This window comes from Amblyomma mixtum, chromosome 2, assembly GCF_055824585.1.
Source record: "Amblyomma mixtum isolate Tamu chromosome 2, ASM5582458v1, whole genome shotgun sequence".
Taxonomy (NCBI): Eukaryota; Metazoa; Arthropoda; class Arachnida; order Ixodida; family Ixodidae; genus Amblyomma; species Amblyomma mixtum.
The window spans coordinates 313620057-313643159 of record NC_143013.1 but is presented as its reverse complement, the minus strand read 5'-3'; the positions used below and the strand labels follow the sequence as shown (position 1 = coordinate 313643159).

Here is a 23103-nt window from a genome sequence, read left to right as displayed (position 1 = left end):
GTACATATTTAGTTTTTGCGCACTGTGTAGTTTCCGCTTCAATGTGGGCAAATTACGGGCTATAATATTGTAACAGATTTAGAGCAGAAAGTGAAAAGTAAATGTTAACAGTGATTCAGTTCAGACCAGTAATATAAAGTGATGAAATAGCTTTGTTGATGGAAAAACCATCGAGTTTTTTTTTCCTTGTAATCTGTCCGTTGTTAAGGTGTCGAGGACTGCCTGTACACCTAGAAGCCCTTCCTCCCTTCCTCTACTTAACTTTTTCATCATAGCGTGCTGATTGAAGACTAGCCAAAAAGAAAAGTTGGGCCCTGCAAGAATGACTGCGAGCAGGCGTCATCGTAATAACCAACGACAGCTCGTCTTAACACTCCGACTTCCGCATGCTGCTTTCCACTGCGCCCGCGCTGGAACGCGCACCCCGAGGCGTGCACAAAAGTACGCTTGAGCTGCCGGGGACGACTTGCGCGATAGCCGCAGCGGCGGCGGCCGAAGAGGCCATCTTCCTTATCAACGCTCCCGTTCTCTGGACGTTCGGCGCTCCGGAAGTCCCGGATTCCACGATTCACATGGGCCTGGGTAAAGACGAGAGGGCGGTAAAGGAAAAGGTGGCGGGAGAAGAAGCTCGAGTAAGGAAGAAACGGGAGGCGGCCCAGAGAGCAGGGAGCGGACCGGGACGATGGTGGCTGCCGACGCCGTCTTCCAATGCAGATATCAGCGGGCCGACTGTGCGTCGGCCGTGCCGCGGTGCGGCCATTTGCGATGGCGGCCGGACCGGTCGGCGGCTGCCGGACGCTAACGGCCGCCGCGATTAGGGCGCGCGCTTTGCCCACCGCTCGGCTGGCCGCTGGTCCGGGGCCTTGGGGCCGCGTGATGGGACCTATAATTTTCGCGGATCCGACGGTGCAGTGCGGGGGCCGCGCCGTTTTCTAAGTGGCGAGCTGCTGCTTGCTGCCTGCGCAGCCGCTTCTCTCTTCTCCGCCGCGATGGCCGCTCGGCGGCTGGCTCTAATTAGGGCGCCCCCGTCGTCGTCTGCGAGACGACGCCGGGCCCGTCCGCTCGCCATTCGGATTCTTCTCGCCACGTTGAAGGTGGCTGCGCGTGCCTGCTTCCGATCAGGAAATAGAAATGGGGAAGACGTTCGGAGTGTACACAGCGAATGTTCTGGCCTTTGTCTCTTCTTTTTTTTTTTGCAGAACCTTTTGCATTTTTTTCATGTGAAATATTTACATCCGGTGAGCTACTGTTGTATTGTTATTTGTTCCAAATTTCTATTTTTTTTTTACTTCGTTTTATTGCCCTAGACGGTGTAGAGTGCAGATTAGAGACGCGTAAGGCGACAAACATATCGCCGCACTGATAATTCGTTTAGCTTCGTGCAGCTTTCCTCACATGCGATTTTCTTTAAATGTAAATTTAATCATGGCAATACTGCTTTTTGACTTTTTTTTTCATGCTTCGTTCATTATAGCGCTAGCATGGTAGTAACACTGGGCGGATGTTATCGGTATTACTTTGACTTCTTGCATCCTTAGCGAAGATGTGTTGGCTTCACCTCGTTATACATTGGCATGTGGCAGAGCACGCTTTACAAGACTAAGTAAATACGATGCAGGGCTTCGTCCTTTGAGCTGATGCGGTAAAGAGTGAAATAAAACGTGCAATTATAAACCAGCGGTAGGCCAGCCTGGGCCAAAAATTCCACATCACTAGTATGCGTTGGTGAGGGTGTCATGACAAACGTTTATATTGAGACGTGGATATGTAACTATTTCGTGATCGGACAGAATAGGCATATACGTAATTTTGCCATTCTCTGGCAAATACCTGACCCGGCTGAACGGATTCAATTTTTGCTTTGGAACAGGGATTCGAGGCTGTCATGCTCTAGCTATAAGATATAAAACAGCATGTGACGCCGTCGCGGTGGCTGAGTGGCTATGGCGTTCTGCTGCTGACACGAAAGGCGCGGGTTCGATCCCGGCCGCGGCGGTCGAATATCGATGGAGGCGAATTTCTAGAGGCCTGTGTGCTGCACGATGTCAGTGCACGTTAAAAAACCCCATGTGGTCGAAATTTCCGGAGCCCTTCACTACAGCGTCCCTCACAGCCTTAGTCAGTTTAGGAAGTTAAAACCATAGGCCAAAACCATAATCTAAAACAGCACTTAAGAATATAAAAAAAAACGCCCATAAAGACACGGGCGTCATGTACACGACTTCGTGCGCACGTATTCATTAATGCCTTATAATTAGTTTGGGATTTATCGATATCATGTTCTCTGTTTTTAGTAGCTAGATCCGGGGCCAATTTCAGTACGCATTTTACACGCCATAATGCCAATTTGTATTAGCATAGTACTTAAGGCTATGGCTTCTTATGGTACCTCATACGTAACCTCCTAGGTAAGAAATTGTAAATTTTGGAATTTTTCGCCCTGAAACGGAACATGGGCTATGAGGGGCGCCGTAGTGGAAGGCCCTTCATTTATTTAGGCCATCTGGGGCTCCTTAATGTGCGCTGACATCGCACAGCACACGGGCGCCTTTTGCGTTTCACCTTCATCGCAACGCAGCCGCCGCGGTCGGCCCGGGTCCTCCGGCTCACTATTTATTTACGCGAGGACTTTACTATTCGCATTTGCTTCCTGTCATGACACATTGCCTGGAAGATATCAAACTCGCTTGAGTGCAAGCTCAGGATAGATACTGTCGTCCTTGTGCATAAGTTGATGCTGTCTTTATGTCAAGGTCCGTAGGGAACAGTCATGTCAAAGTTTCTGCGGTTGTGAACCGATGGAGGCCAGTGGAAAAGCCTTTAAGACCAACAAGCAGCCACCTGCAGAGCCTGTTAACCAGGAGTCATCGGCAGTTTTCCAGAATGGATTTAAGAATGGCTGCGCAGCTTGGGATCACATTTAAAGCTGAAATCTGCATACGCTGTGCCCCACGATGTCTATACTCGGATTAAGCAACTTGAAGCCCGAATCTTGTACCTTGAAGGCATATAGCCCGACTATTTCAGTAGCAATCTTCATTCAGTATCTGCTCCACATGGTAGTCCATTTGCAGATGCTGCAATGCAATAGAATGATTGGAGAATGTCCCAGATTAAAAAAAAAAGAGGGGGGGGGGGGGGGCTGCACAAGGCGGATTCAAGTTGTTTATTGGCGGAACGAATCACTGGCCTGTCAACGCAACGGTTAAATTTTGTGGCTATCTCCCACTGTGCCGAAATTCACTCAAATAGAAAGAGACGCGCCTGAATGCACAAATCACTAGCTGTAATAGCGTGGCTAATCCGACTCCGAACACTAGCTCATATGAAACTAAACCGTGCAGATTTTCAAGGCCTTATGCGTCTCGCGCTGCTGTTCATTTGTGGGTCAGATGCCTACTCAAATCCGTCGAAGCTTAATTATTCTATGCGCACCTCATGTTTGCCACTGCGACGTCGCATCTGCTTTCAGCCTCGGTGCCTAACTTGGAGATTACATAATCGCTCGCGTACACGCGCACATCTTATACTAACGGCCTCCGTAGAACATCAAGTATCGCGTGGCTTTCGTGTTCATCTGTCACTTGTTAAAATTTACGGCGAAGAAGAAAGACATAACTTCACCAGCGAAAGAACGAAACACGAAAAAAAAAAAGAACACAGGACAACGCACAGCGTTGTCCTCTGTTCTTCTTTTCCTCGTGTCTCGTTCTTTCGGTGGTGAAGTTATGCCTGATGTACACCAACTGGCCCACACGGGTACCTTGTAAGAAGAAAGACGGCGTGCCAGAATGTATAATTACTCATTTAAGTTAACATAGCACGTCTTTAAATATTGGCTCGTGAATCACTTGAACCCCGCAGTTTGTTTTAGCGCCGCCTGCGCCCCTCGGTTCTGTTTGCGACACGACAACGTTAATCTTTGAATCCGCTGAAAACAGAATTGTATTGATTTATCTCGATTCATGGAGCTCACCAGAAAAGAAGGAAAGAAGTCTCTGGCGGTGCATTTTTTGCCCCACGGACATTAATAGGGCGACACTAATGTCCCTCCGGCGCTGGGCCGGGGCCGATGCGCGAGTGGCCGCGGATCAGTCTTGCTGTCGCGAAGCAAACACCGGGATTACAAACTCGCCCTGGGAGCCCGGTTGTTACGCGGTCATTTATCACAACCCTTCGGGCTCGCTCCCGACGCCCACCCGTAGGACATGGCTGCCTGCCGCTCGGTGGCGCGTCCGGCACAGCCCGGGCGTCCTCCTCGCGGGTGCGCGCTTTTTCGCGCTTGGAATGGCGTGATTTATGTCACGTTTCTCGCCTGGACTGCGTACGTCTCTGCCTGCTTTTTTTTTTTTTTCATCCCACTCTGTGCGCGTCTCACGTTTGCTTCGCCCTGTTTCCGGTCTGTCTTTTACGTCCTACTGAATTTTGTGTCATTTTTTAGGCAGTTTCTTCTTTTCCCTTATTCTGTCCAGCTGTAGAACGTCAAAGAAAATCTTATGTCATAGGACGTTACTAGTGCCTTCATTTATCCCCACAAGTTCATCTCATTGCTACGGCCAGCTTGCTCATCGCGGTGTTCTATTGGCGCTCTTGTGAAGACCACGCTTGTCGCGTGGAATTCCGGCCAATTTTCCCATTAATGTTTAAAATCCTGAGACCCAGATCTGAAGCTCCGGCTTCCATCCGGCCAACCACGACGTGAAGAAACTTTGCTGTGTCTCCTGTGGCTTGGTGTTGCTTTCACCAACCATTACTCTTTCTTAATCGGTATAGCTGATAGCCCTGCATGTGCCATCTGCTGGTAGGACGAGATTATATCCCACATTCTTTGTGACTGCCCTGCCTACAGTGCCGAAGGGCAGGCTCTCAGCCGTGGGCTGGAGCGTCTAGATCCACGCCCACTGTCGGAAATGAAGATTCTCGGCCACTGGCCGCGGCGATCGTCGGCGGTGAAGGCCTCCAAGGCACTGCTGCGCTTCTTGCGAACTTCTGGCCTGCATGATAGGCTGTGACTTCAACGAACGCTGACTTTTCATAGTGACTTTAATTTTCTGCTACTCTCCTTCCTCTTGGTCAAATGTTTAGGGGAATTCCCCAAGGTGGAGTAGATTTGTAATAAGGGAGTAATTACTCATTTGCATCCACTTGAGCGCAACCATACGGCTACAAAGAAAGCTATACAGCTTTCTCAGAAACTTCGTAGTCAACGATATTGCATATTTTTTTATCCCCTCACCCCTTCCCCCCGTGTAGGGTAGCGAAGCGATTAATCTTCTGGTTAGCCTCCCTGCCTTTCCTCTTCTTCCTCTTCCTCCTCCTTTTGAAGATAGAATTTTGAAATCTCTGGCACGTAGAATCCCTGCTTCCTGGATGAGGAGGCAAGGATTTTCGGGACTTACATATATACAATGGATATAATGAATATAAACAACGGATATAAAACGTATATACACAATAGATTCATCTTGACATCGACGAAACGTTGTACACTTGGATGGTGTGTGTAGATTGAGGTGAACTTTTATTCTCTTTGTGTGATTTTAGGCGATGACATTAATGGGCTTGTGTTTCTCTTGTTCCTTGCAGATAGAAGACGCGATGCTGATGTTTGACAAGCAGACCAATAGGCACAGGGGTAAGTCACCTTGGTGTTTTTCCTCTGCTTCTCTTGCAGACTCAGCTATTCCGTAAAGACGGTGCATTGTTTCCTAACAATACGTTGGAATGTAACAGGCTATGATGTCTAAGTCTGAAGTTCTGGATTCATGCGCGCATTAGACTGGCGACGTCGTGTAGTTCGGGGAGTAGCCTATGAGCACTACCGGTTAAAAAGGCAGTTGGTTCTTTTTCGTTGTTTTCTTGTGAGGAGACCACGCCTTAGAGACGACGTAGTAACCGCCAGGGTGCCAGAAAGAGACGCTAAGAGACAAAGCCTAGATGTGACGACTCCGCCATCGACACGTAGCGTTTCATATACAGGCTGGGTATTTCGCCTGTTGGCTTCACCCGTGTCTTAATACGCCGAAGTACGCGGCAAGGAAACCATAAAAGGGACTGGTAGCGATAAACGGTGCGCTGCTAGACCCAGATGAGTGCGACCGAGAAATCGCGTCGTCGGTACGGGTCAAATGACCGATGTTATGGCGCCACTGCTGCTTCTATTTGCTTTTGTTAGTTTTTATTGCCTCTCTTTTGTCCCTTTCATATCGCTACCTGATTTCTTCTGATAGTGCAGACGTTTGAAAGCATACAAGCTAGATGTAACTGATTCTTTGGGTAGGTAAAGAAGGGTAATGCATTGGACCTTTTATTGGTTTAATTAAAATTTTTTTGCCATATGCAGTATATTCCGGCATCACAAATTTCTAATATTCATTGTTCCTGATCAATCGTTTCCTCTCATGGAATCGAGAAAAGGTTTCAACTCGGGCAATAACATTAACTTGCTCAACTTTACCTTGACTGTCCTCACAAGATAGTCTAACAAACTCAGACTTTCTGCGAAGGCGATCAAAACAGAAACGCTAGGCCCTCTGTGTTCTAAATCATTTCTTTGGCTATTCCCTGTAACTTAAAGCGGAACACAAAGTGCGCGTCAAAGCAGAGTCATTACGCTTGCTGGCACAGCAAGACGCTAGCGTGATTCGGGCAGACTCCGTCGGAGCGATACTCGCGCGCAGCAGTCAAAGCTCAGAGCAGGAACTAGCCGAGAGGGAGTCCGGCGACGGTGAATCGTGCCGCGGCATCTCCGCGATTTATGACGGAATTATACGCAAGCGCCTGCTATGGCGCACAAAACAGCAGCACGACACGTATCGTCGATAAGAGCAATAACATCGCGAAACAGGCACTCGTATCACACGCCTATTTGCTCGGCGTCGTCCTTTATATGCCCTCTTTTGCTGTCTCCTTTGTGTATTTGTGTTTTTCTCTGAGCGCTATGCTTCTTATTTCTCTCTCTATCTCTGTTATTTTGTATTATGTGCCTGTTGTCTATTTTTTTTTCCCCCGTCGGGACAAATGATGGTCACCGCGGAGCCCATTTTCGCGCACGCGATCATGGCGGCGGTTACCGCGCGAAGGCGAGCAGCCTGGCGCCGCGGGCCTCTGTTTGCGCCCCGCAGGTGTCACGATACGACAAACTGGTGATTTGCAAATAAGGAAGAAATCAGTGAACTCGTACGGGAAGAACGACCAGAGAGGATGCAGGTTGCCTCCTTACTTTCTTTTTTTTTTCGATTCAGTGTTCCGTTCCTCTCTCATTCCAGCCGCATTCTTGCTTGGCATCTTGCTACCTTCCTTCTCTCTCTTTCTGCTTGTTCGCTGGATGCAAACGGCGCTCTGGGTTGCTGCAAGCCGTCGAAACCTACGGGCAGCGTGCTGTTGTTACTGTTGGGCCGGACACGTAGCGGCAATCGACACGCTCTGCGCATGCACCGTTTCCGCAATGATCGAGGCCGAGCGCGCCACGCTTTCAAGGCGATGATTCACGGGCCCACAGTTACGCCTCATCGATACCGGCCCGATGCCCTATGTGGTGCGTCGCAACGCCATATCAGGCCAGGTGGCGTATCTGTTTGCTTAATAGGCATCCCTTCGAAAATATGATCATACGTAGAGAGTGCATGATGTTAGAATTCAATTTGGTTTACCACATAAGCTGTCGGATTTTTGGATGTTTAATTTTCAATGAACCAGCAACCGAATCCTACTTCTAGCTCAACACAGAGCGTTCATATGACACCAGCAAACAGCGGTACAATGGACATCGATTGCCACTGGGGAGTTCTGAAGACTATTGCTTGCTCCCGGTTATCTATTGCAGGGTATAATGTAATGCTTCCGCATATCTCTGGGTTAAGGTGGGACTCAATGTATCGTGAATTCTGTGGTGCCCGCAGCCCAACATCAGCAACGACTTGGGGGGCGAAAGAAAAAGGAAACAAAACAAACACAGTACTTATACGCGGCAATATGCTCGCGGAAATCTGCTCGTTTTCGTTCTCGCCTTGATCTAATTCCCCCACGCATCCTTTCTTCTTAAATTTGTAACCTCAAACACTGGCGTGCCTCAACAGCTGTAGTTATTGCTCGCTCTCTCTGCCCCTACCTGGATCACTTCCGTCGTTCTCTTTCGCCTGCACGTACTTGCTTCCTCAGCTTCCACTTCAATGCGGAACTGTCTGTGCACTGTGTGCCCTAAGTATACATAGCAGGATGCAGAATACTATGTAAGGAAATGGAAATCCATTCTCGAATTTTTTTCGGAACCAAAGGCGGGGCACATTGAGTCGCTGATGTGTTTACAGCGCTAATGCCGCGAAAGAAGTGGCCAGCTCCGTTTCTTCCTTTTCACAGTGTTTACACATCTCCGATCCGCCCTACTTTCTTGTTGGCTACCAGCGAGATATACGGCCCCAGGTTACAAGGTGCGCCGAAATAAAAACATGCGTCTGACTAGCGGGCTCCAGAAGGCGGCTGACGAGCAAGCGAAAAAGAAAGAAAAGGGCTGGCTACGATGTAAGCGAGGGAGAAATGGGAGGATGAAAGGATGAAAAGACAGAAAGACTGTAAGAGATTGTAAGAAAAGAAAGTAAAGCGCGAATAAAGCTGCAAGGCGAGATGGACAGCGACGATGCCTCGAGAGAAGAGAGGAGCGGGGTCGAAGAAGAGCAGAGACGAGAGGAAGAGGAGGAGGGGGGTACGCGAACGGCAATCCTGCGGCTCAAGCGGCTCTCTGTGTAGCGAAGGAACGGCGAGCCGGCGCGGCGTATAAATTACCGGATGCGAGATGGACAACGGGCGCGCTACGGGCTTGAGAATGTGCCGGTGAGTGAGGGAGGGCAAGCAAGGAGATGGACGGGGGCGAGAAGGAAGCAAGAAGGAGCGGTGGCAAGGAAGGCGCGCGGATCGTTAAAGTAAAGTAACCTTTATCGCCAACGGGGCTCGCGAAATTTCACCCCATAAATTGTGGGCCAGCCTGACGCTCTTCTTCCTCCTCTCCTCGAGCCGTTCGCTGCGAAGGAGAGCCGGGAAGAAAATCGCTCACTCTGTTCTGCTTCTTCTTCGTCGCGCCGCCTTCTTCGCTGGTCGCGGGGTTGCGTTTTGTGCGTTTTCCCTTGCATTCCTTATACCTTGGTTTATTTGTGGCTGTGCGCAAAGGCGTCGCCGTGTGAAGCCGTTCCTTCTAGACCGTGTTGTCGCAGTGGCTTGAAGATGAAGCGGGGAGGTCTCGGGTGTACGGTGCATGTATGGAGAGGGGTGGCTGTCGAAGTAAAGTGCGCTTAGGGCGACTGCTTGGCGCGTACGTCTTTAATGATGTCGAACGTCTGTAATACCGTTCTTGGGGTTTTTTTTTTTTTGCTGCTCTCTTGGCAGCTTAACGAGATATCTCAGGGTGCTGGAAATGTCGCTGCACTGAAGCTTGAGGCTAGTGTGAGAAGCATAAAATCACATTTAAGTTTTAGTAGTGGTCTCTAAATTGCTCTTTTTTTAACGCGAAAGCGTTAAGGCTCCAGTTCTGCATAAGATTCAGCGTTGTCGGCGTCTTCGTCGGCGTTGTGAGCGAAGCATCGGCCGGGGTAGGGTGGCCAACTAATAACCCAATTAACAATTAGCCCTATGCCCAACCAGGGGCACAAAATTCTTCTCGGCCTCGTGCAACCCGCCATGGATGTAAAATGGGCCGGTCACGTTACCTTGTCGCGTCATCGTACGTCCCGTGAACTTGTGGCGTCATCACAGCCTGCTCAGCGGATTGCGAACAGACTGCCCACCGTGGCAGGCGGCACTTAATGACTGATCGCGAGAGGAAGCTTGGGGGAGAGCAAGCTGGGTCTCACAGTCCCCACCGGTGGCTGTGATTGAAACCACCACCTACCAGGGTTGTGGCACATCGCTTAAAAGCTGCACCACTGCGCCAGGAGCGGTACGAGGACTCCCAGTGATCTATGAAGGCAAAGTAGAGATTGACCGTGTCTACGAAGTGATAAGCAAAGAGGACCCCAGGCCGCTGCTGGAATCCATTACGCTTTCTTGTCACACCCTTAAGGCGGAGTTTAAGTATCCTCTGATGTTTTTGACAGCGAGATTTATTTCACGCTGGGTCAACATTGATCATTTGGATCCCATTCACGCATATTCACTATACGTACACTGGCGCGTAGCACTCATATCGTACGGTAAGCTCGGCTGCATAATAATTGTTTCTATTTGTTTTCTGGAAATGGGTATGGGAAAAAGGGGGGGGGGGGGGGGGGGGTCTGTCGAGGTGAGGTGATGTGCCCGTCAACTCGAACGCGAATTCTCTCCAGCCGCTTGGCCGAGTCAAAAACATGCTCCGTGAACCACGCTGACCCGCTGCTGTAGAGGGCAATTTCATTGCTCTGTTATTTCGAGGAAAGTGGCAGGTTGTGTTTGTTCGAAGCAGCGCGCCCGGTATTACATACCCGTGGCCCCTTTTCACCGGCCGCAGCCGCCGCAGCAGCGCCATCCGGATATGGCGGAGCACCGTTTCGCGAAAGCAATAGCATCGAACAGCACTCACTCGAGCCTGGTTTCGTCAAACGCCATTTGATCGGAGCCGCGTTGCCTGCCTTTCCGCATGACACCCATTGAGCGTCTGTCCTCTTTAGTTTCTTTGTCATATTCTTCTATTTTATTTTACGTGGCAGGCCTAACCGAATAAAAAGAAAAAAGAGACGCGTAGCAGTGCACCATCCTTTCCTCTCCACTTCCATCAAGACTTGTATTTGTTTCTTTTACCTTTGCGGCGGTCCCAGTTTGTGGTATCGCAACCTTCACCTGGCGGCCCGCTCGCGATCCGCGGCAGGAGCGTTTCGCGGGAGGAAGCGGTAGCAGCTATACCGCGATTAAATGGCCCGTGACGTCCAATTGCCTCCTCCCAGACTGGTCCCGCGGGATCTCGCGGGAGCTGCTCGCTGCCTCGCTGCACGTATAAAGGGCGTCTCCTCAGGCTCCAAATCAGATCGGCTGTGTGGCTCTTCTTGTTTTATTTATCTTTCCTCGCCTGCTCCTCTGTATTGCACATTAGTTCGTGCTTCTTCTATTCTGTCTTGGCGCAGTAGTGCGTCTTCGTTTTTTTCTTGCTTTTTTTTTTCTGTTCTGACGCCGCTCGTTGAAGGCCGAGCAATTGGCAGTCGATCGCTCGTGGCTGCGTTTGTTGCGACAAAGCTAAAACCAGATTGAAGCGAGTCTACTGTGAAAGCACCTTCAAATGACTTTCTGAAACCTGGTCAACTGCAATGCTATGCTAGAATTATATTCTTCAGTATACTCCAAGTGTTTTACAGCCAGCTGTGAAGACGAAGCTTATTAAATTGCTCGCATTCACTTCAGTTAAGTATTTCGGACGCATTCAGTATAAAACTTCACTGTCTTCCTTTGCTAAATCTTACGTGAAAGGAGAGGAAAAAAACTACTAATTGGATGATCGAAGCTTCAGTCTTTTGTGTGCATGTCGTTCCCGAGTAGGCAAATAAGCAGGACTCACAACTAGTAGCTTAAGCAGAAAGGCCGCCTCAGTGCAGCCCCGTAAGATGTCCAATGTAACGGCCTTACACGCAAGCAACAGTGCTGGCAATAGTTCGTTTTTTTTTTTCATAGAATTACATTCCTTAAATTCCCACTGTCATCACACATTCTAGGCGTCATTGCACTGGCCAAGCGCCATGTTGTGTGCGGATGTCGCGAGACCAAAGTATAGAGCAGCATTAGGAGAGAAGTGCATGCCGCATGTCAGGCTACTCCGGTAGGCATATACCAGGCAGTCGCAGGGGTTGCAGACAATATTCCTGCAGCACCACAGCGTTAAGGCGGGGGGTCCGATGCCGTGTATTTGTCTCCAGCGTTTTTCCCATCCACTCGGAGGTTTCAGTCAGCTGTATCCTACGCGAGTGAATGTACGCGGGATGCCACTGTGGCGACACAGTGAGCGTATAGGAACGTTGAGAAATTGAAAGGTACTCAAGAATGATTCAAGTATTTCTTAGGTTTTTTCAACGCATTGGTTGTTATGTTCACTGGTCGTTTCAAGCAACTCGAATTTTAAATCTAATAAGATCTGTGGTGTGATTAAAGGCGCCGAATAGGCCACACGTTCAGGTTTCCCCGGTTTCGAATTAACTGAAGTGTGTTGCGCGCAGGATGGGGTCATCTCTTAACACAAGGAGTGTCCTCACCGCTAAACATAAGTTCCCCAGAGCGGATCCTTCATTCATTTCGAGCCAGCTCTGTGGAGTCTTTCTGAACGCGCCTGCTTAAATCCATTTTGGTCTCTATGGCTTTCCGGAAACTACAGGAGCCGCTGAACGCGCTCGGAGAAATACCAGAGGAGCAAACTTGACAGATGCGTTCGCTTCTAGCCGCGACCATCTTGCTAGCCTTGTGTGGTCCCCCTAAATAAAGGCACTAGTGCAAGAGGTGAAAAAAGATGCAGAGCACGATACTGTCTCCTCCCTTGCGTGAGCACGCACTTAAGTTGACGCAATCGGATTAGGAGAGCCAAACGGAGATACGACGCCATAATCCCAGAGCAGCGCTTCATTATTGCGCTTAGGAGCAGTGCAACACAACTCGCCACGCCGTAATAGTTATTCTTAGGTTTTGGATTCGACCATTAATAGGAGCGAGTCTGGTGACATTACTTTCATCACTGCGAAGCAAGTGGACAGGAGCCACCAGCCGTTGAATGAAGGCACTCCAGCAGCGTTGTTTACTCTCCGACTGAAAGCTCTTCCATCAGGCGCCGCGAATGCATGGCGGCAGGAAATCGAGGTGCGAGGCATGGAAAGTGCGGGTAGCTGCTGCCGTTGCCCGAAAGCAGACGACTCGCAAGGAGAGCGATATCGAGGGGCAGGACTACGGCAAGGAGGAGGCGGAGAAACAAAAGCAGAAAAAGCGAGTGGCAGCCGACCTGGCGTCTGCCACTGGCTGGCACGATCGCATTAATAGGCATGACCCGTTCAATGATGATGGGTCCTCCCCAATCTCAGGAATAGCTTTTGAAGGACATAACTTATTCATGGCGACCGCCCGGCGGGGCTCAGCTCTGGGGAGCCTTCGCCGCGACGATCCTGCGGCGACACGACGGCCGCTTGCGGTTGGAGCCCATCCCCTTTCCCTCCCTCCCCTTACCTCCATGGGCGCTCGACCTTTGCTGGCGTTTCCCTATATCGTTATTCGTTCGCTGGGCTTATGTGTGTTCTTGCGTGTTCGGCGATGACCCATCTCCTTGATACCGTCCGGGCAAGGAGCGCGACACGAACCGCAGGCGTCGCTGCTGGCATGATGCTCGTGTATGACCGACCGCGCCGTGCTGAGCAAGTGTGCCTTCTTCCTTGCGATCCAACTTTAGCCTTCTTGGGCGAGACTGACGTTTGACCTGGGTTGATAAGTTGCTTCGGCTTACCTCGGCCGGGAACATGGGCGCATACTTTCCGTCCGTGGGTTTTAACGTCTGTTTCTTTTTCTGCTATTTCGGTTTTTACTTCAGTGCGTGCCTTTGCAGGAGCAAAAACCGCAGAGTGCCGATTACGGCAGAACGTTGCTTTTAATGTTGTAGTGGCTATGAATAAGATACTTCAGTACAAGTCGTGGCTCGGCTTGAACGATTTAGTGACTTCCGCAAGACTTTTCAATCGCGGACATCAGCGAATGTGAGTGTGCAGCAATGGTAGCTTGAAAAATGCGGTGAGTAAGCGGGCCCTTTTCCTAAGCGTGGTATATCCAATGAAGCCATTGATCTCGGCTCGCATTGGCTGTCGAATCGCGTGTACCTTGAGTAGCCTCTTTTCTGTTCTTTGTAGCCTGCGTTATTTTTCTCCTTTGAACGAGCAAACTTGAAAGCGAAATATAGTTTTAGGGAGTGTATGTCAGGCTCTGGCGCCCAGCGAAAAAGTAAATAATTCAAAAAAATTAAGCACTTCATCCGAACAAGCTTTAGCTAATAGGGGCTTTAAGCGGGACGCAGTTATGTCGTAATCAGCCAACAGGAACTTTCAGCTTTCCGCTTTACGGCGCTTTTATTAAATCATCTCTCATTTCCTGTTCCTTCTTTTTCTGTTTTATTTGTGGACTTAATTTCCGTGTCGTTAAGCTAAATTGTCAGTTATATTGCGCCGTAGTTTACAACTGACACGTAGTTTGTCGCAAAAGCACACCTCTTACGTACGAGCTGCACTGTAGGAGAGCAATTATGGCATTAATAAATGCACGGATTAATCAGTGGGTCGCATTTGCAAAAAAGAAGCAGCTGTGCTTGATCCAATGTTTCGGCAATTCACTTCTAAATTACGCTCGCTTGCCTGCGACTGTTTCCTTTTTCCTTAAAAACACTCCTTTGTTGACACTACAGCAGCCGCTGATAACTGTCGATCAACAATGAAGCGGGCGTGCTAGCGAAAATAGAATAAGCGATTACGATGTAGCTCCGTTTATCTCGGCTTACTTTAAAACTACACTGCTCCAGTGGAGCTAATTATGGCTCCGGCGGGCACCGCCCACGGCAGTGTTACAGGGAGCTCGAAACGCGGGTGAAGTGGAGGGAGTAACGAACGACGCCACGTCACGGCGTGTGTTTGCCGCTTATTCACGTTTTCGGCGAGGCGCCGAGATAGCCAGCCAGCCGACCGGCCGGTTCTTTCGGAAGCGAGCGCTCGAAAGCAAGGCAGATAGGGGTGCGCGCGCGCGTCGAAAAGCGCGAGCACGACGGCAGGCGAGAGGAGCGCGAGCTCGCCGAAGAGCTTCGAGCCGCGTGCGCTGCGCCTCAGGGAGGTAGCGTAATGGAGCCCCGCAGCTCTCTCTCCGTCACTCTGACAGTCTCCTCCTCCGCCTCTGCCCACGCTTAATCTGCTGCTCCGCGGCTGCGGCGATGCTGCGCTGCTGCGTTCGCCGCGCGACGAAGCTCGCGATTCCAGCCGCCGAGGGTCCCCACGTCAGCGGAAAAACGCCGATACGGCGAGCTTTTCTTCTCTTGCTGAGCAGATCCCGATAGCGGCAGCCAAGCAGGAACGGGAAGAAAATAAAAAGAATAGATTGCGGACCATGGTCGGAACCAGGCAGGCGCTGCGGGGTTGGCACGCGCCGTCGCTGCTGCTGCTGCTGGCTCGGCAGGCTTGCGAGGAGAGGAGTGTGTGGGAAAGGAGAAGAGTGAGGCAGGCACAACGTGTCGCACTGCGTGGCAAGAGAGAGGAGGAGGGACGAAGAAAAGAGAGCAGCGCGGCCAGCAATTTATTGGACTGCCATCGACTCGGCGGCCCGGAAGAAAGCCCGCTCTCTACGCAGTCACGCAGCAGCAGCCAGGCATCGATACACTGGGAGCGAGGCAGAGAGAGCCAACTATGCTGCTGCCTAGCTGTAGCCGCGGAAGAGCAAAAAGAAGCGCCAGTTGCACGGGCCGAGCGCAAGCAAAGTGCCGGCGACTAATGAAAAGAATTCTTGGTGCGTGCGCGCTCCCGTCGATCCGGACTTGCCTATCTTCTTCCCGACCGGCGGACGACGACGGCACTCGCTGTCTTCTGCCATCTTTCTTTCTCACTCGCCCCTATCCGCATTTTACCCATGAACCAGAGGGAGCATGCATGCTCAGTATTTCTGAATAGCAGAGCGAGTAGCGCCGGTGCCGAGAAAAAGAGGTGAGTGCTCGGCACGTCACCAGTCGGTCCAGCTGACTCAGCAGCTCTCGCCACGTGAGCGAACTCATCGCCCGGGCGCTCCGATTTTCACGGTTTTCTGCTGCCGAGACACTGTGTAACAAGCTGCCTCTTTACTTCCAATGGGTGCTTCCGACGACTGGATGCATCGTCCCGTCTCTCGAATGCGCTCACAAGCTGTGGTCATGAAAAAAAAAAAAAAAACACCACGGACGGCTCAGTAGCGGGTGCGGAAAAAATCCTTGGTTATTTTAGTCTACCTGCAGTCCTCGGATTCGCTGCTTTCAAGTGCTGGCTGCATTAGACTGTGGTCTATAGAATGCGCCTCGAGTCTTATTTGAGGTTCTTCTTGCAACCTTGGGCTGCATTTCCGCAGACTTTGCCGACACGCCATTCTGTAACGAGGAATAACTCCTTCAATCGCTTCGTGCTCGATCAGAGCTTCAAAAGGCCGAGTTAGAAGTTGCACTTTTTTATTCGTCCGTGTTGCTGCTCCTAGAATTGAACTAGAGATGCAGAGATCGCCACTATATGCGTGATTTTTGGAGTCGCTATTCTTCGTTGCTTTCCCATGACCGCCCACAAAATAAACTCCTTGGCTCACCTGAAAACGCGGCGAAAGTTTGAGGGCGAAGAAAAGAAATGAAAGCCATAGGAAATGAAAATACAAAAATGAAACTGCACAAAGCGAGCGAGGCCTTCGCAAAGCTTGACGGGGGCGATACATTGCTTAGAAATCGCATCGTCGGTAGGAAGCGTTCAGCTGCTGGATAAATTGTTCTCCGCAAAAAAGTAGATCGCGGATCACCCATCATCATTTTACATTAAGATGGCGAGGCGACTTCTGAAGGAGAGAGGACGCGGACGCCGGTGGGTGACGGTACTTAACGAGCCCGCTTTCTAAGAACGGGTCACGTGACTTTCCACTACTGCGCACTTCGACGAAATCGGCGTATCGACTTTTGAACTGCCACGGCAGTCCGGGGTCGCACTAAGAGCATCTCCAAAGAGACCTGTTTAATATATTTTTTTTTTATTGTTTTCGGGGTTTCTAAACAAAGACGTATGTGCGTCAGCCTACTTTGGGGGAATCGGGTTTCTTGGAAGAGGAAGCTTATCGTTCATCAAGCAGTTTCTTCAAGGAAAAGTCCAGCTGCAACTTATCTAGACTGAACGCTACGATGTTTAGTGCGCCCATCCTTGAAACAAACGTTTATTTATTCATGGATTGGCTTCTTTTGTTTTTCTGGCTTCGCTGGTAAGAAAACAGAACTGTAGAGCTTTATAGTGAGTTGAAACCACGCATTACTCCTCTTTAAGCGTTCATTTGGTACGAGTGCCTTTCTTTTTTCTTGTTGAAAACCTGCGAGCAAACTACTTACAGTTAGCTTGTTTCCTTTGGGCACCAATTCTTACATTCTCTGTTTTATTTTGCTTTAGATGACCGTAAAGCTTTTTTCTGACTTTATTTCAAAGTGATCTGGGAGTAAACACCGCTCTGTGCGCATGATTTTTGTAAATAAACTTGGGAGTTTTTATAGGCTTGTCCGTGTTTGCTGAGAATACCAAGTATTTTCTGGGGTCGTATTTGGTTCCCCTGATCACGATTCATGGATCTTGTAGCGGCCCGGTTGCTGATTCTTCTTTATTTATTTTTCATTCCGAGTGGCCGCGTAAGGGTTCCTCTTCTTTATTTGTTTAGATCGTTATAGCAACATTTCACGGAAGAACATTTGCGCGCAGTGAAAAGAGCGCGAGTTTTCTTTGATGTATCAACTGTTATGGCAGCTCGGAAGGTCAGGGTTTGAAGGTGATGTGCCTCAATCTTACTAAGATGTCTACTAGAACACATGCGAAAACTTTTGTTTTGTGCAGCGCTTTCTAGTTGACATATGAGTCCAAATGTTTCTGAGTCTACTTTTATTTTCTCCTATTTATCCTCACAGTCGAGCTTGTTAGCCTGAGGCGAAGGCACTCTGCACTCGAAGCCAAAGGCGGGGTAGAATGAGCCTGTTTTTTTCCTGCGGGTGGCAGAAACTAAAGGCATGATTGCCTGCCGGGGACTTTGCCCCCGTAACAAAAGGAGCAGCCTACAACAGTACATCAGAGATCTGGTACAATAACTGACATCAATAAATCGGAACACAGAAGCCGTGGTACAAATACACACATGCATTCTGTACAGACCACTGTGGACTGGAGCGGCCGGCTTCAGTTTTTTTTTTAGTTATTTGTATCACACTGAATATTCGCTCATATCACACAAATAAGTAAAAAACAATGTGACAGCTTTTAACCTCGTCGTGATTAGAGATTTCAGAAATGCTTGCATAGTTGAAATGATCGAGCGGATTGAGGGCGCAGCGACGTGCAGCGCGTGAGAGGTTAACTAACGAGAATGTCGACAAAAGGATTAAGAAGAACAAACTTGCCTTAAAGGGGTTCATTTCCGTCTCCCTGTTTTTCGCGAGTTCTCGTCTAGATCCTGTCGCTTCTTTATTCGCGCAGTCGCGGCTGTTACAAAGCCTCGGAGCACAGTATTCTGCCCGGCAAGACTCTAAATTCCGCTCAGTCGCCGGCTTCGTAGAGTGCTTGAGCCGCTCTAAGCGCACTGGGTAGGCAAAGCACACCGACTTTCGTCGAACAGCCCGAGGGAGAGGCCTGTCCTGTCTACTTCGGTTACCCAGCGCAAGCAGCCCAGCGCCATACAAGCGTTGGGGCCGAGGCTGCGCACACAGACCTGAGTGTCTGGCTAGAACTTCTTACTTGGAAATCTATCGCAACGCTGCGGAGCCCCGCTTCCTCTGCGTAGCCCCTATCTCTCTCTCTATTTCCTTGCCTTTTTTTCTTCTTGGTCGCCTGAAGTTACGCGGCTTTGCATCTCGGGTTGTCTTCTCCCGGAGCGCTTGAGAGCAGGTGGATTGTGGCCGCCTTAGCTTAGTTGCCTCATTGGCACCGCGTCATCTCTATTTCCCCCGCACAGCGTGCTCGGAGAAAGTGAATTTGCGTTTCCATCACGCGAAGCGCGCGAAGGCGTGTTTGCACTAGGCTGGCTCCCGGACGCTGCTCGCAGAGACCCCGTTGCTCCTCCGGTTACGCGACCATGGGGCAGGGTCCGGTGAGGCGCGCTGAGGCGTCTCGTCTTTCACTTTGGAGTTCACGTTGAATTCGTTCTTCTATGGGCCTCCTTCCTTAGCGCATCCTCGCAGCACCGGTTCAAGCTGTTTAGTTTGCAGCGTGCACCGTACAAGCTGGAAAGCTGAAGTGATGATGGTCAAATATAGGCATAAATATTTCCGAGAATATTACGTTTTGCTTGACGCGTTTCGCCATGCTGCGATAGTATGACGGTGCGCAGGCGTAGACGGCATCTCAGAAAACTTTCTGCTTTGCGTGCACGCACTCTAGGCTCTGTCGCTTGAATCCACCGGTTCCGTATAACTTTTGGTGAAGGCGTCCTTAGAAAGCGGAGAAGTACGTAAAGCTAATACTTATGGGAAGAATAGTATTGAATAGTGCCTATTTGAAATGAATACTAAACCAACGAAAGAGTGATGACAGGGGACAAAGGAGTTAGGAGGATGATGATTAAGCAGCCTTGCAGGCGGGGGAGAAAAAAAAAGGGAAGGGAGACGTTGGGGTAGGCGCGTCTTTCGTGCCTTGTGCAAAGAGGTAGATGAAAAAAAGAGAAAGAGAGAGAAAGGAGCTAGGAAGAAGGAACCGGTTCATTCTGAAAGGAAGCTGCGGTTGCTGCGCAGGCGTCCCGGCTAGGGAAACGCGGCGGAATTCGAGGTCGTCGTCGTCGTTGCTGGGGCCCTCCTCGTTGGGTGCGCGAACGCTCAGCGAACTCGGGAGGCCTGCGTCGCTCGACACCGCGCAAGAGGACTGCGAAAGGAGCCCCCAGCCTGCAAAGAGAAGGGCTGGAGGCGGAGAGGGGAGTTGGCGGCACGCGGGGCGAAGCACGGGTAGCGAGCGAGGAGCGCTGCGCGCGACAGGGAAGACCATCCGTCAGGGGCATTCGAATGGAGATGCTCCGGCGACCCGCGGCGCTGGCTCCTCGCGGGGACATCGAAAGGGCGGCTTTTGGTGCCTGCCTCGCTGGCAGGCTGGCTGGCACCGTTGCCGCCAAAAGACGACGAGACGGGCGCTGAACGATAGAGAGAGGAGTGGGAGGGGGAGGAAGGAGAGGTGGGAAAGGGGACGCTTTATCTCGGAACTGGCAGACTGTGCGCGCCGCGCTATATCCCGCTGTGATCGTCTCGCTGCCAGACCTTTTCGGCCGTCCAGCGGAGAAGCCCGCAACTTTCTCGCCTTACCGCTTCCCCCTCCACTCCCTCCGGCCTCAGAATGTTTCTAGCTTTTCATGTGCTGCTGCTGCCGCCTCATCTTTCTTTACTTTTCAGCCTCTCGTTCTCTCCCTCAGTCATGCTCTCCCCCTTTCTATCTGGTCGCCACCGTCCTGCACTAGACCCCGTTTGTCAGGCCCGCGCGGCGGTGCCGGCAATGGTTCTGTCCGGTGGGCCGTGGTCGACTCATATTAATGAGCCTCGGTGGCGAAAGGCTGCGAGGCAGCCCTCTCCTTCTGTCCCCGCGTTTCGGTATCGCCACCTTCTCTCTCTCTTTCTCGCTTACGGCCGGCGTGTCCGTGCTGCTAGGCGCTTTTATCGCTCTCGGCTCCCCACGCGACTCCAGGGGTCGGAACCCAGAGCTTGTGCGAAAAGGGTAGCCCACACTCCCTCTGCTCTCTCTCCTGCAAGACTGCGCCATGGCGGCCGGCTTATCAGCACGCCCGGTCTCTTGCGTTTGAATCAGGATTCGCGCCGACCGGAGCGAATTTGTGTCCGGCTGCCTGGACGACGGCGTGTGCAGGCAAAAAGAACGACGAGCGCAGCGATGTCTCCTGTAGGGAGGGGCGTATAGCAGCCTAGTTTTCACCCCTATATATACTGAGCTGATCTGCTGGCTGGTGCTCCAGCGTCGCTGATGCAGAGCTTCGTTTTTTTTTTAATTTTTGATGCTTCCCAGCTGCTTAGGGCAATGGTGACACAGTGAGGGTGGCTTATCGGCTTCAAGCTTTGCGTCCCTTGTCACCTGCGACGAAGACGAATCACGTGTCTAATGTGCCTGCAAAACGTGTTTATCTTTCAGGGTATTCTTGTCTTCGCACAGATTCAGCTGAACGAATACAATCGCGCCTGCATTCCACTATGTGCTGGTAAACGTTAAACATGGCCTGCATCATTGGGTACAGGGCATGGTACGTTGCCAAGAAACATTCTTAACAGCTCGAACGAGTTCCATTTCACCGGTAATACCGGCGTTCTCATTAAAGCTGCCAATGAGGATTTTTCATATAGAGCGTCACTTGCTTCACTTCTCATTCTTTTTCGATTGGAATAATTCTGTTCGCATTAATATGTTTCGCTTTCTTAGTCATTCGGATTTCTGCATCTTGGTAGCTTTGTCTTTATTTGTGTCCCTCAGATGTATGTTTCCTGCTACCTTGAACGAATGGTGCGCAACTAACGACGATCGGTTACTGCGAGCTGGTCAGTGAATGCGGCACTTATATTTGTAGGATTCCTCTGAATGGTATAATGACAAAGATGTTTATTTTCACGTTGGTCATGCTTTGTATGTACTTCTCACGAGGACTTAGAAGTCATGACGACGAGGGGTGACGAAATTCACCCATCCCTTGACTTGCAGCGCTACGTTATTGGAGAACAGTCTTGCCATTGTGATTTAACCGCATTTTTCACGCACTGCTGGGACGGAAGCAGAATAGGTTAGGTAACGTCCAAAAGCGTTCTACAAAAAGTTTAGAAAACGGTAAAAAAATAACCGAGAATCCGCTAACTGTTTCGCGCTGTAACCGCTGGAGTACATAAGCCGTTCTAGGAGTCGCGACGCTTACGCGATTGTGCGATCACTGCCTCGGGGACACTTCTGTCAGATTCTCGTGCTCCGAAACTGCACCAGCTTCGTCGCCTTTTACTGTGGCTCTCCGCCCACTAATTATTTTCCTACCCTTTCTTAATCGCATCCGATGGCGGCAAGAAAGAAGAAGGATCTTAAAAATAGAGGCAAGAAGAAGAAGAAGAAGAAGAAGAAGAAGAAGGAGAGAGACGTGTCACAATTAATATACTTTCTAATTTCAGTCATTCTACTGCACTACTTAGTCCCCCCCCCCAACACACACACACGCACATATACCTCCTTGGCATTCACCACCGTACCTTCGCCAATCCCCCAGCGTGGGTATGGGCCATGTTTACTGTCTAGAAGAAGAATAAGAAGAGGGGCATGTCAAGTAAATGTGATGTGACGTAAATCCTGCATACGAAATCTGGAAATTGATAAGAAGCTGTGAATGGTTTTACCTCCTCAGCACTCCTGTCTTAGGATACTGTCCAGGCCACCGTTATTGTGGATGTGCTGCTCGTTCCAGTATATAGCCGATATGTTGTTGAGACTAAGGAGCCTTCTGGGCTCTGTGCCCCCTTTTCGTCCTCTGCCGCAGCTGCTGTGGCTGCTGCTGCTTCTTCACGTGCTAACCTGCGCTTCGCTTCGCTATCGCTGGCCCTTCCCTTCCTCCTCCCGACTTAATATGCGCCCGTGAGAGCAGTCATAAATCGGCGTTTGCTTCCGGATCACGGCTCCCGCGGGGGTTGTTACACTGCATGGCAGGGAGCGCACCCGCCATTTCCTGCGACGAGCGATCATGCGGGCCTTGTCGAGAGCGCTTCGAGCGATGTCCTACAACTTTTGTGTTTTGCGATGCCTCCCGGCTCGTTCTTCTTCAGCAGTCACGTTTTTTTCTTGTTTCTTTTTTTTTTTTTGCTGAAAGGGGGGGGGGGGGGGGGGTATACCGTCTAAACACGTGATCCAAACTGTTCACTTCGTGCTAAATTCTCCACTTGAGTTTTGCTTCATTTGAGAGAAATGCGGCTTTTTTCTTTTACCCTATTCCCATCTCTTGCAAACGTGACAAGGTTGTTTATTGTTTTATCGCCTTGTTTAGTGCTGCGCTTAATCATGTTAAGGCTCGTCCAAATAAACGTTTCCAGCCGATCGCTGGATCAATTTTTTCTTACGTCTGTTCGTCCACTTTGTGAAATGTTTTTTCCTGCTTTTTCAATGTACCCATGTTTCTCGGTCATGGCCGCAATCTCATTTAGTTAAAACGACGTGATTTGAAGACTAAACTTCTGTTCTGCTGAAATTAAAACACATTACGCATGTTCTCTTTCTTTTGCGCACTAAACTTTTTAAGGTTGTGTTGTGGATGGCGTATATTCGTTTGACCGTTAAAGCACGAAAAGGTGGTAAGCTGTGCTACGCTTGAAAAATCTCAACACCAATGTATTTGCAAAGGTCGGCGCTGTTTTGATCGTCTCTTAATTCTCCACACGGCTCTTTGCAGAGTTGC

General features: G+C 50.2%; 1 protein-coding gene across 7 annotated transcripts in view; it reads left to right on the top strand.

Moving 5' to 3' along the window:
- The window catches only part of Rbp6 (RNA-binding protein 6), a 526892-nt gene that overhangs the window by 312657 nt on the left and 191132 nt on the right, over positions 1–23103 (top strand). For all 7 annotated transcript variants that reach the window (XM_089575092.1, XM_089575089.1, XM_089575090.1 and 4 more), the window contains one exon: positions 5587–5635. In XM_089575092.1, the coding sequence (XP_089431218.1) occupies positions 5587–5635 (49 nt within the window). The remainder of the gene's footprint in view (positions 1–5586; positions 5636–23103) is intronic.